Below are 11,922 nucleotides of genomic sequence, written 5' to 3'. Positions count from 1 at the left end.
TTATTTAGGTAAGTAAATGGCTTATTTACATTATTAAAGTTCATTTCTATTATGTTGACTTTTCAAATTTGGTTTTCGGTATAGAATGGTTAGAGGTATGCCATACAAATAACTTAGGGTAAACAGTTTTATTACGGTAAATAGCTACCTTGGCCTGTATGTGAGCACTTCAAAAATATACAATAATGGTGCAACCTTCTTTCGCTTTTATAAAAGGAAAAAAAGAGGAAGATTGAAAATACGTTTGGTGCAACCTTCTACTAATATTTGGAGCTAGTGAAAATAAAAAATATGATAAAATCGAGCTCCATTTTATGTATACAGCAAATGAATACTAATTTTTGGTGCAACATGGCTCGGAATTTCTAACAGTGTAGTTTTTTAAATCAAAAATAATGCCATTAGACATTGATCCAAAGAGCTAATCATTAATGGATATTACTAACCCATGCACATTTTCCCGTATGTTTTACATCTTATTAAAACAACACTAAAGTAAATTTAAATGGAAAAATTACACTGAAGAGAATTTGCTATGTTCACAAATATCATGAAATATGCTATTTTGCGGCAAAAACACAGATCAAAACTTTAATTCAAAGAAATGTTCAGATCTGATTTTATCTTTCTGGTCCGAAACATCGTTCATTTATTTTGTGGTTGTCCGAGCCAAATTGTAGTGGTTGCGTGACCAACCGATCATACTTAATTTTTTATCCTACATTTAACTTTAACAAAATACAAAATCTTAATCTATGCTACGAGACTGGCGTCTTCATTGTTAGCTGCTTATAAGTTGGATTTGATAGAAGGATAACCATTTTATAAGAAATTATTAGGTAACATTATATCATAATGATTAATAATAATAATAATAAAAAGTTTAATATATAATGTAACATGGATTAAAATTAAGATTGAAGACAAATAATGATAGGGACTTACTTTTAGTTTGGACTAAAGGAGATTGTGACAATTCTGAAACAACTAATAACCGAAGAATAAAAATAGACAACTTATAGAAAGTAGAAAGATATTTCATTCTGAAAAACAAATTCGTTAAAAATTCTACTATTATACAGATGTGTGAAGCACATCAACACACATATCGCATAAACAGAATAGAACGATGGCGTAGCGTTCTTACACATTTGTGGAAAATAGGCGTATACAGCGCCACACATTGGTGATTTTCTTTACTAAATAAAAAGTATCGAAAACACCATTCATGAAAAAATAAACTGCAATAAAAATTATTCAATTTTCCAGAAAAATAAGGAAAAAAACACATTTAAATAATTTTTGTAAGTGTTCATTTTAAAAATAGTTTTCAGACATAGTATTCAAAAAAGAATTGTATTTCAAAGCTTTTAAAGTATTAACCTATGTTAAAATCTATCTTTCAGTTTAAATTCCATGCTTTCTCATAATTGTTTGAAATCAGAAGCAGTGAGAATAATTTTTCTGAAATGCAAAATAATGAACAGAATGTTTAGAAACCATTATAATCACATTAATCGCATAACTGTTTACTAAAAAATAATAACATTAATGCAAAATAATGAGTAGATAATGTAGTTCAGTAGCTTCTTACTTACATTATAAACGTATTAAATCAGACGTATGTAATAACTTTCATTCAATAAACGAGACATTTTTAATAACTTTCCTTCACTAAATTTGAAATATGTAATGACTTTCATTCGCAAAGTAAATATAATGTACAATTTTCATTCACTGAAACGAATATTCATTCACTAAACATGGCATATATTCACTAAATTAGAAATATGTAATAACTTTCATTCATAAAGACAAACATGCATTTTAATTTTCATTCACTGAAAAGGACATTTGTAATCATTTTCAATCATTAACCGGAAACATAAAATATATTAATCATTGGTATCGGTGGTATTTACTCAAAAATGAAACCAAAAAGAAGGCAAAAGTTTACATTCTTCACATATATTTTGTTTAGGAGAGAAAAAGTGGAGTTAAACTAAGTAAAAAAAAAGAATTTAACAATATATTGTGATTATAATTCAAAGTGAATATGAAAAATTCTATTTATCTTCCCAGAATTAATAAATGTAAATACTGCATCGTGTAAAAATATTTACATCAACCTCTTTCCGGTCAGTTTATTTCAAATACACAAGAAGTTCTACATTTTAAGATTTGAAGACATTCATTAATTTTATAACATTATTATTAGTAATTACGTATAACGCATTAATGGGTCTATATAAACTAAGACAAATTTAGATGCAAGTAATACTGCTGAAAGGGACAACAAAATTCCGTCTATATTATTTGAATCTATATATTTTGTAAGCAAACAAATCTAATATGCTTGAATAATATTTCAGTAAAATACTTTCTGCAACAATTTTTTTGCCATTTTAAGGATTTCTAAATTTAAATAATATGTGAATGGCTTGCAAAAAACGCAAAACAGCTGTTTTTCTGAGGAAAAAAAATCACCGTCGTATTTAAAAATAACAAGCTTTTTTCATATGTAATTGCTACATCTGTTTATATATTGGGTATTTATCAATACGGTAAACGATCTAGAGCTGTTTAACTGACTGAAGCAATGCTAATTAAAATGGGAATTTATTACACAGAGCCGGACCATTTGATTTTTATAAAAGTTGAATAATCATTATTACAAGAAATTCAATCAACTAAAGAAATCAGCTGCGAAGAATTCGAATGAGAATGTCAAACAATACGCTCACACATTCTAAGGCAGCATCGAAGAAAATTATACGAAAAAGGAGTATGAAAAAGGTTCGATAATGATTGGATCGTAAAATATTCAAATCAACGAAAAGTGATGTAGTATTAATTATAACTAATTCGATATGGCAGTTAGTGTAAATACGAATACTGTGTGGAGGTTCTATTCGACCATTTGAACATTCATCTATGAAAAGGTACTCTAACAAAGAATCGAGTTTACATGTCTTATGTACTGGGGAATTGGAATTCTAAATTTGTAGTGGTAGACACACTACAGTATTCCCCCACCAGAATTTTATCTGCGATAGAATTCGATGAACGAATACCACTAGTTGATTCATTGCTGTTTTGTGAGAAGCCGGGGCAGCTATAATAACGTAGCGGTACTTCTGATCGTGAGAGTCGTATTAAGTTTACGGTAGTGGTCACTCCTGTGTTGCCATTAGCTATCGAGTGTATACAGGCCGACGTTGTGTGATCGAGATTGAGTGAGGAAGTAGAAAATGTCGCAGTCACAAGTAGCAAGTCAACTATTCAATGTGGACCTTCCATCGAAATAGGCGTGTTCTAATCTAGGCGTATTTAAATCGAAGTGGGCGTTTCTGCTTAGGTGTGATCCGATTGCGTCCGGGTCACCAATGTGGTGAGAGTCACATCGACAATGTTAATTTATCTATGAAAAGTTACCCCAACATTGAATCGAGTTAACGTGTGTTATATACTAGTGAAATGTAATTTTAATTTTGAAGTGGTAGACACACTATAAATACCATACGCCATTGCTTGAGATGTGGACAAAGCAAATATGCAATTATAACGATCGGTCAATAATGTGTTTTAATATAGAACATTTAAGAACTGTCGTGATAAACATATTTACTAGTTCAAAAACAGAATCTCTTTATGTGATTCGTGGTATGGTAGAAGGAGAGATTGTCTGTTACCGTGTACGTGAATTGTGAAGTTAGTGTTGATGGAAGGAGGTATTCCATTGTCTGCGACGCACACATACATTCCCGAGTCTGCAATGTCTGCAGGAAATAGTGTCAAAGTGTCAGATGATCCTTCCGAGAGTAGCATTTCCATTTTATCTGGTTAAAAAATAAAAAGAATTAGAAAAAAAAATATACTAGTAAACAATCATCGGTGAGTGTTTTACCCTGGGCAGAACTCGAAATGCGTGTTTAAGAAAATGGACACAGCTTGAAATGTGAATTTTCAATGTTCAACCCAAATTTTACAACTATAGAAGAAATTTCGTCCTTACTTTTCCTCACTTATTTAAACATTAAACATAGGTAGGTATTTTATTTACGTCGCACTAGAGTTGCACAATGGGCTAGTGGTGACTGTCTGGGAAACATCCTTGAGGATGATACGGAGACTTGCCATCGCAATTTTGATCCTCTGCAGAGGGGAACTCGAGCACTTTACGGTAGAATAGATTAACGAGGACCGATACCGCGCATCTTCGGCCCCTAAGCAGGCTGATGAAAGTGGTCATCCATCCGCTTATTGACAGCAGCTAGTGATGCTTGTCTTCAGTGTTCTACTGGGAACTGTGTCCTTACGATCAGTCCACTGCGGGACAAACATCAAGCATAATCATGACAAGGCAAAGTCACGGACGTCAGGGGTTGCTGTGAATATTAAAGAAGTAATTTTTCAGGCGATCTCTTAGTACTCAGAACACAAAATGATTAAGTAGTCTTAAAATTTTTACTACGCCAACTTATCATTATATATTTATGGAATCCGTGACAATTTTGTTTTTGACTCTTACTACCTTTTCATGAAAGTCAAAAATTCCTTTCTGAAAAACTTTTCATGATTTAAAAAGAAATAAGCAAAGAGATTCACGCAAATAAATGGTATCACATTACGTGAAACCATTTGTATTTGTTTATTCTTTAAAAAAGAATATATTTTTTTTATAATAGAAGTTTTAAAAATATAATCAAATGCTGTGCTTATTTTCTTAAAACACGCATTTTAAGCAATACTTCAAAAAATCATATTTAAGTCATATAAACATTGAAGAGAGACATAAAAAATTGACTGGAATTAAATTAGGGAAAGGGGATTAAATTGTCGTAATTTTAATACCTCATACACAGTTTTGAAAGACTCTGAAGAATAGAAGCTCGCCCTATACACTTTTCTCCTCTTGGTGTTTTAAATATTTTTAACTAATTCATATTTGTAATTATCTAACACCAATCGTTAATCATAGCTGTTATTAATAAAATTCATCCAGTTTATAATATTAGTTTTTTACAAAGTAATGAGACTTATATAACAAAAAAATTAAAAATAAAATTGTGGTAAATGGTGACTGGTGCTCGTTAATTATGTCTGGTCACAAGGTCCTCCATGTTCCCAGTACAAATTAAACCTTTGGTGGAACTGGATTGGAGAGTGATCGTTCTTTGGTTCAGATCAAAATTACGATTTGTAGATAAAAGAATGAATGAATACATGAATGGGTCCACCCTATTAAAAGGGTGTGACGTATGGGTGGGGCAGAAACGGAATTCTTTACCATAGAAGGTGCGACTGGAAAGCAAGTACAATTGCACCCTCATTGTCTTAATGGCCTACGGCAGTGTTTCCCAAACTTATAACTTTTGCGTACCCTTTCTAAATGTTTCGTAACGCTGTGTACCACTAAATAAAAAATGAATGTATTTTTTACTATAAAAAAAATTGTTTGTAAAATAAAAAAAAACATAATAAAAAAAATAACAAAAGTTAAAAATCAGAACTGGCTGTTGACACCACTAATTATTAACTGTTAACTCTGCAAAAAATAGCCAATAGAAAAACAAGTAATCATAAATTATCATGGCTAGCCTTGTTTTTAAATAAAATTTCATGAAGCTTTCGTTCGTTGCGAAATATTTCGTATAAGAAAGCGTACCCCCTCTAAACTGTTCCCGTACCCCTGGGGGTACGCGTACCACACTTTGGGAAACACTGGCCTACGGCGACAACGTTGCAACGTTAAGTAATTATGCAAATATGAGTTCTCTCGAAAACCGAGATATGGGCGACAGCTTGCAAAGAGTTTTCAGAATGATAGAGAAATTTGGAGATTTTTCAAGGCAAAATATGTCAATTCGCCAAATAGAAAATACTGTCGTTGCTGCAGTGTCTACGGATACCATTCATAAACGCATTCGCGAATACAGATTTGTTGGTTTGAAAAAGATTCGCTGCAAATCCATGTCTTAAACCACAACCAAAACACGCTAAAATGAACTGGGAAAAAAATTACCTGTCGTATCATGAATCAAAATATTTGACGGTTTTCCATTGATGAACCAATATTATCTTGATGGTAACCATCAATAATTCAATTTTTATATTTTTTGATGGTAACCAATATAAGTAACCATCACCCCAATGTAGGATTTCGGATTGATTTATGAAGGTCCAACATAAGAATGTTTTGATGGTTTGTTCATGTTGAGCCATCAAAAATTATTTCATAGAAATCAAATATTGTAACGATCATGAACCAACGTCACCCCGATGTAGGTATGATGATGTATGAATGAATGTATGATGATCAAACATAAAAAAAATTGTTTTGATGGCATATTCCTGAGAACCAACAAGAATTACCATTAAACTAATTGGAACCCATCATGGATTGTTGGTCCAGGAGATTGGACCATCAAATGATATTGGATCATAATGAATAGCATTGAAATCAACATAACCATCAAATCATAACGAAACCAACATAAACCATCAAAAAATTTTGGTTTATGTTGGTTTCAATGCGATTCATGATGGTCCAATATCATATGATGGTCACCATCATCCAGCATTTTACATTATGATCAAGAATTTGACTTTGGAACTGATATTCAAATGTTTTGTTATTCGTGGGTAAAAAGAAATGAAACAAATTTTGGATTGGCATTTATACATAAAAAATGCTGTTATGGGATTTTCATAACGCGAAGAGTAACCTAATGTATTTAGAAACTTTTTTAAGAAATACATGGAAAAACAAGAGATAGTTTGAATTACCTATAATTTTTTTCCACGATATTTTGGGTTGAGGCGAACCAGATGCTTTGCATTGTACGGAAATTGAACTCCCAGAAAATGTTGTTAGGTTTTGTGGTTCATGTTCCCATTTTGGAGAGGCTGAAACATACCATCTCATTAATACAAAGCAGTTTTCGAGCATTTTCAGTTCAAAACTTTAAGCGATTACTTTGAATTTTTTTTTTTAAATATATATAACTTTATTGGGAACAAAAACACATAAATACAAGGAATATATATTCGTCGTCAAGAGGAAAATCCTGTCCAGGCGACAAAGAAAAGTAATACAATAAATTTAAAATAGAAATTAAAAAAAAGAAAGAAAAAAAAGGGGGTATTACAATCATAAATTATTTTGCTCATCATAAGACGTCATATATTGTTGAACACTGTAATAATAAAAAAAAAAAAAAAAATGCATGAAACTATATATATAAAAAAATAAATAAATAAATAAAAAAAAAATAACAAAGGTAACATAAATTCATTTGGATTGGCACAAGACTGGTATAAAAAATCAAATGCTTCCTTTAAAGTGAAAAATAGAGATCTAAATCGTCAATGTTCATCACAAATTGAAATAAAGCACGCTTAAAAGAAGAATATATTTTGATGTTTTGCAACTGAAATGGTAATTTATTATATAATTTAGGTGCTAAGTAAAAAAACTGTTTTCGTGAAATTTCTTTTGTAAAGAGGGGAATCTCATACATTTCAGTTGGTCTCCTTTCAGACACATTAGTTTTTAACTTGCATATTAATTTATTGTTGTGTAAATAGAGTAAAATACGAAAAAAAAAACATTATGGCGAAATGGTAATAGGTTAATTCTTGTATATATATATTGGTAGTTATACTTGATTTATTTATATTTAGAGAATTAATAATCTTGAAGCATTTATTCTGAACTGAGATTAAAGGAAGTAAATTAGTTTTATATTCACCGCCATTTATTATTGCACCATAATTAATTAAGGAATAAAACCAGGAGTAATAGAGTGTTTTCACAAAATTAAAGTGAATTTTATTAAGGTGATAAAATTTAACTAAAACAAAATGCAATTTTTTAACTAAATTGTTAATATGTGTTTTCCAATTTAAGAGTTAATTGTTAAGATTTATAATTTAACACATTGGAATAAGATTAGAAATCAAATTGAAAAGAAAATTGTAATTGTGTAAGCTGACACGGTGATAATCTTTCCAATTCTTTTATGCGGGAATAAACTATTATATCAAACCTTTGAGCTGTTAACAAAGCATCTCTTTTTTCTATATAAAAGCCACCATTTTTTGATACAGAAAGTTTAGTTTCGTGCGACTGAAAAATATTATTTACACAACTCAACAAGATTAGACTGGACAATGTTGAGATTAGATTAGTATTTTATCTGATTTGAAGAATTAATAGTAATCAGCAAAGTTTAACGATCTTTTAGTTAAAATTTTGGATATTTTCTGTACTATTTACAGTTAGTTTAAGGAGGAAAAAGTTACATTTTTTTTCAATTTTCTTAGAAGAAAAATATTTAAAGAGTAACGTGAATTATCTATTTCTTAAAATAAATCGTATTGTAAGTAACAATTCTACTCAATATTATTCGGTTTTATTAATAAATACTTGCATTACATTAAATTTAAACAAACACTAGGTTGGACATATTTTATTTTTTGCTTACAGAATAACGAAAACAGTTTAGAATCGCATACTAGCCATCTTTAATATTAAAATCTTGTTTCTTGTGACATTTTAAAAGGGTTCACAAAAAAAACTCTTATTTGGACAGTCCTATCGATTATTTAAAATAATTAAGGATTATTCACACTTGAATTCAATGGGTAATTTTATACTGATTTAGAAAATTCCAATTTAGTTTACATACCTTTAACATGTAATTTCGCAGAATATTCGTCGTCTCCATCAGCATTGGAAGCGATGCAAGAGTAATTTCCACTATCTGACAAACGGACAGGATCAAAGAAAAGCAGAGAAAAACTTTCATCTTCTTTTATTCTCGAGTTTTTAGTGTTACCAGTCAAAGAGATGTCGTTTTTCTTCCACTTAAATTTAATCGGTTTCACTGACGATGTTGCCAAACACGTTACTGAAATAACATCTCCTTCCTTCGCATTTTCTTCAAACAGAAAATTCTTTATTTTAGGCTTATCTAGTGAAAAAGAAAAACGTAAGCATTCGAGTTTCACAATTTATTCAGAAATTATTCAGAAATTATTCAGAAATTATTTACTTCTGCGCTCACGCATTTAAGCACCAAACATAAACAATGAAACTTGTCTAAGTTGACCACCTCTCTGAGTTGACCACCATAATCAAAAACCGAATTATTATTAACACTCAACACACCGGTCAAATGATCTTATCGTTTTTGCACATGACTTCATGATTTTTTTCTAACAAATATGTACATTTAATATTCTATTATTTTTTTTATTTTGTTTGTTTCGAGTACTACTTGTCATATTTATACCACAGCTGGTCATTTGACCGGGAGTTCAATTTATTGCCTTATAAGGTTATCGGATCAGAAATGACGATGTGATGCGTGTTCAACATATTGCATTCGATGAGTTGCACATTTCTGCGAAGACTGTTGCGTAGTTAGTTTAATCAGAATAATTGCGAATTCAAATTTCAAGAAGCTGCCTAAAATTTTAGGTATTTTTGGGTCAGAAAAAGGAACAAAAACTAAATGATTTGGAAAGTAACTTATATTTTACTTTGATTGCTTTACTTCATTACTAACTGTTAGTTTTTACCAAGAAAAATGTCGAAACAATCGAGACAGCACAAGTTTTTAGAAGAAATAATATTAATTATAAGAATAATTGGGTATAATATGAAAAAAACACAACTACTTCGATTTAGCAGGAACAACATATGACGCAATGCTAAACGAATGGAATTTAGTTGTTGTTTATTTAGTTATTGTTATTAGTAGTTGTTGTTATTTGTTTTAGTTGTTGTTGTTTATTTAGTTGTATTTAGTTTCAATAACTTTTCTTTATAATGCAATAAAATCTGGCGAGCAGCTATTTAAACGATCGAACACTTCGTTTGTTTATTTGTGGCTTGAAGTTAGGCTCGCAGAAAATGCCGTTCATGGGTTAAATTTAGTAGGAACAACACAACCTGTGACGTAGGCTATATTATACCCAATTATAAGTATTATAATTCTTATTTATTCTTATAATTATAAGAATTATAGCAGTAATAATAATTAGAAGAAATATGTTTGCTTAAAATGAAAATGGAAACACCCTGTATATTTAAAAAATGATGCGTTGAGCAATGAATAAAGAATTCTTATTCCTCGTGTTCGTAATGTATAAAAATTGGCATTATACAATTTTGTTTAATTATAATAAAGTTTTTTAAGTTTATTTCCTTCCTAACATCCATATTTCATACATTCAATCAAGTCCGATAATTTGACCGGCTATGGTAGAAATAGATTCTGTATGTTTAGTGTTAATAAAAGGGAGAGTAACACCTGTTTATAGTGTATGTTGACCGTAGAAATTTACTCAAGAATGTTATTAAATTCTATTTTCCTCTTCATAAGTTGACTAAATTTATTTCGAATACTTCTTGTGCTACTATAATGCTCTTTAAAAATTGACGAAACTTCTTGACCATAAGAAAAATCCATGAAGGGCTTTTACTACGAAAAGATTTGTAAGTATAACAAAATAAATTTAATAAACTAAAATAATTTCAATATTTGAATTTAAAATCTTAAGTTATCTATTTGCATATATCTTCTCGCTTATTGATATTTCAAAAGAGTATATTTACAATATAGACATCACTCACATTTTTAACTAAATTATAACTAGTTTTTTAATTGATCAGATTAACTTTCGTTACGTGTTGTAAGTAATTTCAAAATTAAACTCATCGCTTAAGATGTTTGAGGTTCTTTTTAAATAAAATTTTAAATGTTGTTTACGTAATGAATTCATATATTTATGTTTTGCCAAACTAACGTATGAAAAAAAAATTGACTTCTCTATTCTATTAAGTTGACCGCCTGAGTAAATTGACCACTAAATCAGTCAAACTACACAGGTTCTTCTGCATTGTTAATTTTACGGCATAGTTTTATATACTAAATTAACACTAGAAAATTACTATTTATTGTAAATTAGGAAAAATAATTCTTAATACTAAAATTATAAATTACATTCATAAATATAGACTGATTAAAAATTCAAAAATATTTTGTGGAACTCTTAAATGTAGCTGCACTAGTCGAATAATGAATGAAAAATATCAAATATTTTAAGAAATGGGATAAAGTAATAAAAACATTGAATTTTTGTTGAATATCGTAATAAAATTTTTGAAACATTTTCAATTACCTGCTGAACAGAGAATAATCGGAAACCACAAAATAATCCTCAAACTGATGGCGTACATTTCTTTCTTTAGTTTCTTCATTTCTTTATATTCAATTCTGTACAAAATGAGAAATACTAAAAAAAGACAACAAAATTCATTCTTACGAACACTTTTTCGACATTCATCTGTTTAGTCTTAGTTTCAGAATGGTTCCAACAAACTATGGCGTTTGTATCAGGCAAAAAATTGCTCTGCAGCGCCACATATCGACAGTAATTAGAATTAAATAATTTATACAATTTGCATCCTTTCATTTTCACTATTTAAGATATTCAGTATCGAATATATACGATCGAAATGCACACCTTGCGATTATATATTCTGTTTAATTTTTATTAGAATAATAAGAAAGGAAAAAAATTATATTCGTATCTAAAAAGGATTTAAATAATTCTATAATGAAAAATGCATAGTTAAATGTTCAATATTGAAAACAGAGTGAGTATAAAATATATGCAATGAAAATAGTCTAAGAAATCTCTCATGCGAAACTGTTCAATATTTAAAACTGTTAAAGTGTTGAAATAAATACAAACCGTGTTCCATATGCAAAGAGGAGAGCTAATTGAATGGAATAAACATTTTTTACATCAGTTTAAAATGCATATAAGGAATTAAAAAAAGTTATTCGTTATAATAATCACAATATTCGCTTCTGAAGTAGCATAAATTTTCAAAGCAAGAAATGT

At 29.7% G+C, this 11,922-nt stretch overlaps 1 protein-coding gene across 2 annotated transcripts in view; it reads right to left on the bottom strand.

Annotated features, from left to right (window-relative positions):
* The window catches only part of LOC107445852 (cell adhesion molecule Dscam1), a 113,851-nt gene extending 102,440 nt beyond the window's left edge, over nt 1-11,411 (bottom strand). Inside the window, exons 1-4 of one of the 2 annotated variants that reach the window (XM_071185562.1) lie at nt 11,194-11,411; nt 8,694-8,978; nt 6,790-6,909; nt 3,693-3,839 (exon numbers count right to left, since the gene is read on the bottom strand). In XM_071185562.1, the coding sequence (XP_071041663.1) occupies nt 3,693-3,839; nt 6,790-6,909; nt 8,694-8,978; nt 11,194-11,272 (631 nt within the window). In that variant the 5' untranslated portion in view covers nt 11,273-11,411. Of the gene's footprint in view, nt 1-945; nt 1,151-3,692; nt 3,840-6,789; nt 6,910-8,693; nt 8,979-11,193 lie in introns of those variants that run through there. The other variant, XM_071185559.1, reaches the window with a different exon arrangement.
* Nucleotides 11,412-11,922: the final 511 nt, after the last annotated feature.

The sequence above is a fragment of the Parasteatoda tepidariorum genome, chromosome 9, assembly GCF_043381705.1.
Source record: "Parasteatoda tepidariorum isolate YZ-2023 chromosome 9, CAS_Ptep_4.0, whole genome shotgun sequence".
In the NCBI taxonomy this organism is placed as follows: domain Eukaryota; kingdom Metazoa; phylum Arthropoda; class Arachnida; order Araneae; family Theridiidae; genus Parasteatoda; species Parasteatoda tepidariorum.
This window is presented reverse-complemented; position numbering and strand designations above follow the sequence as displayed.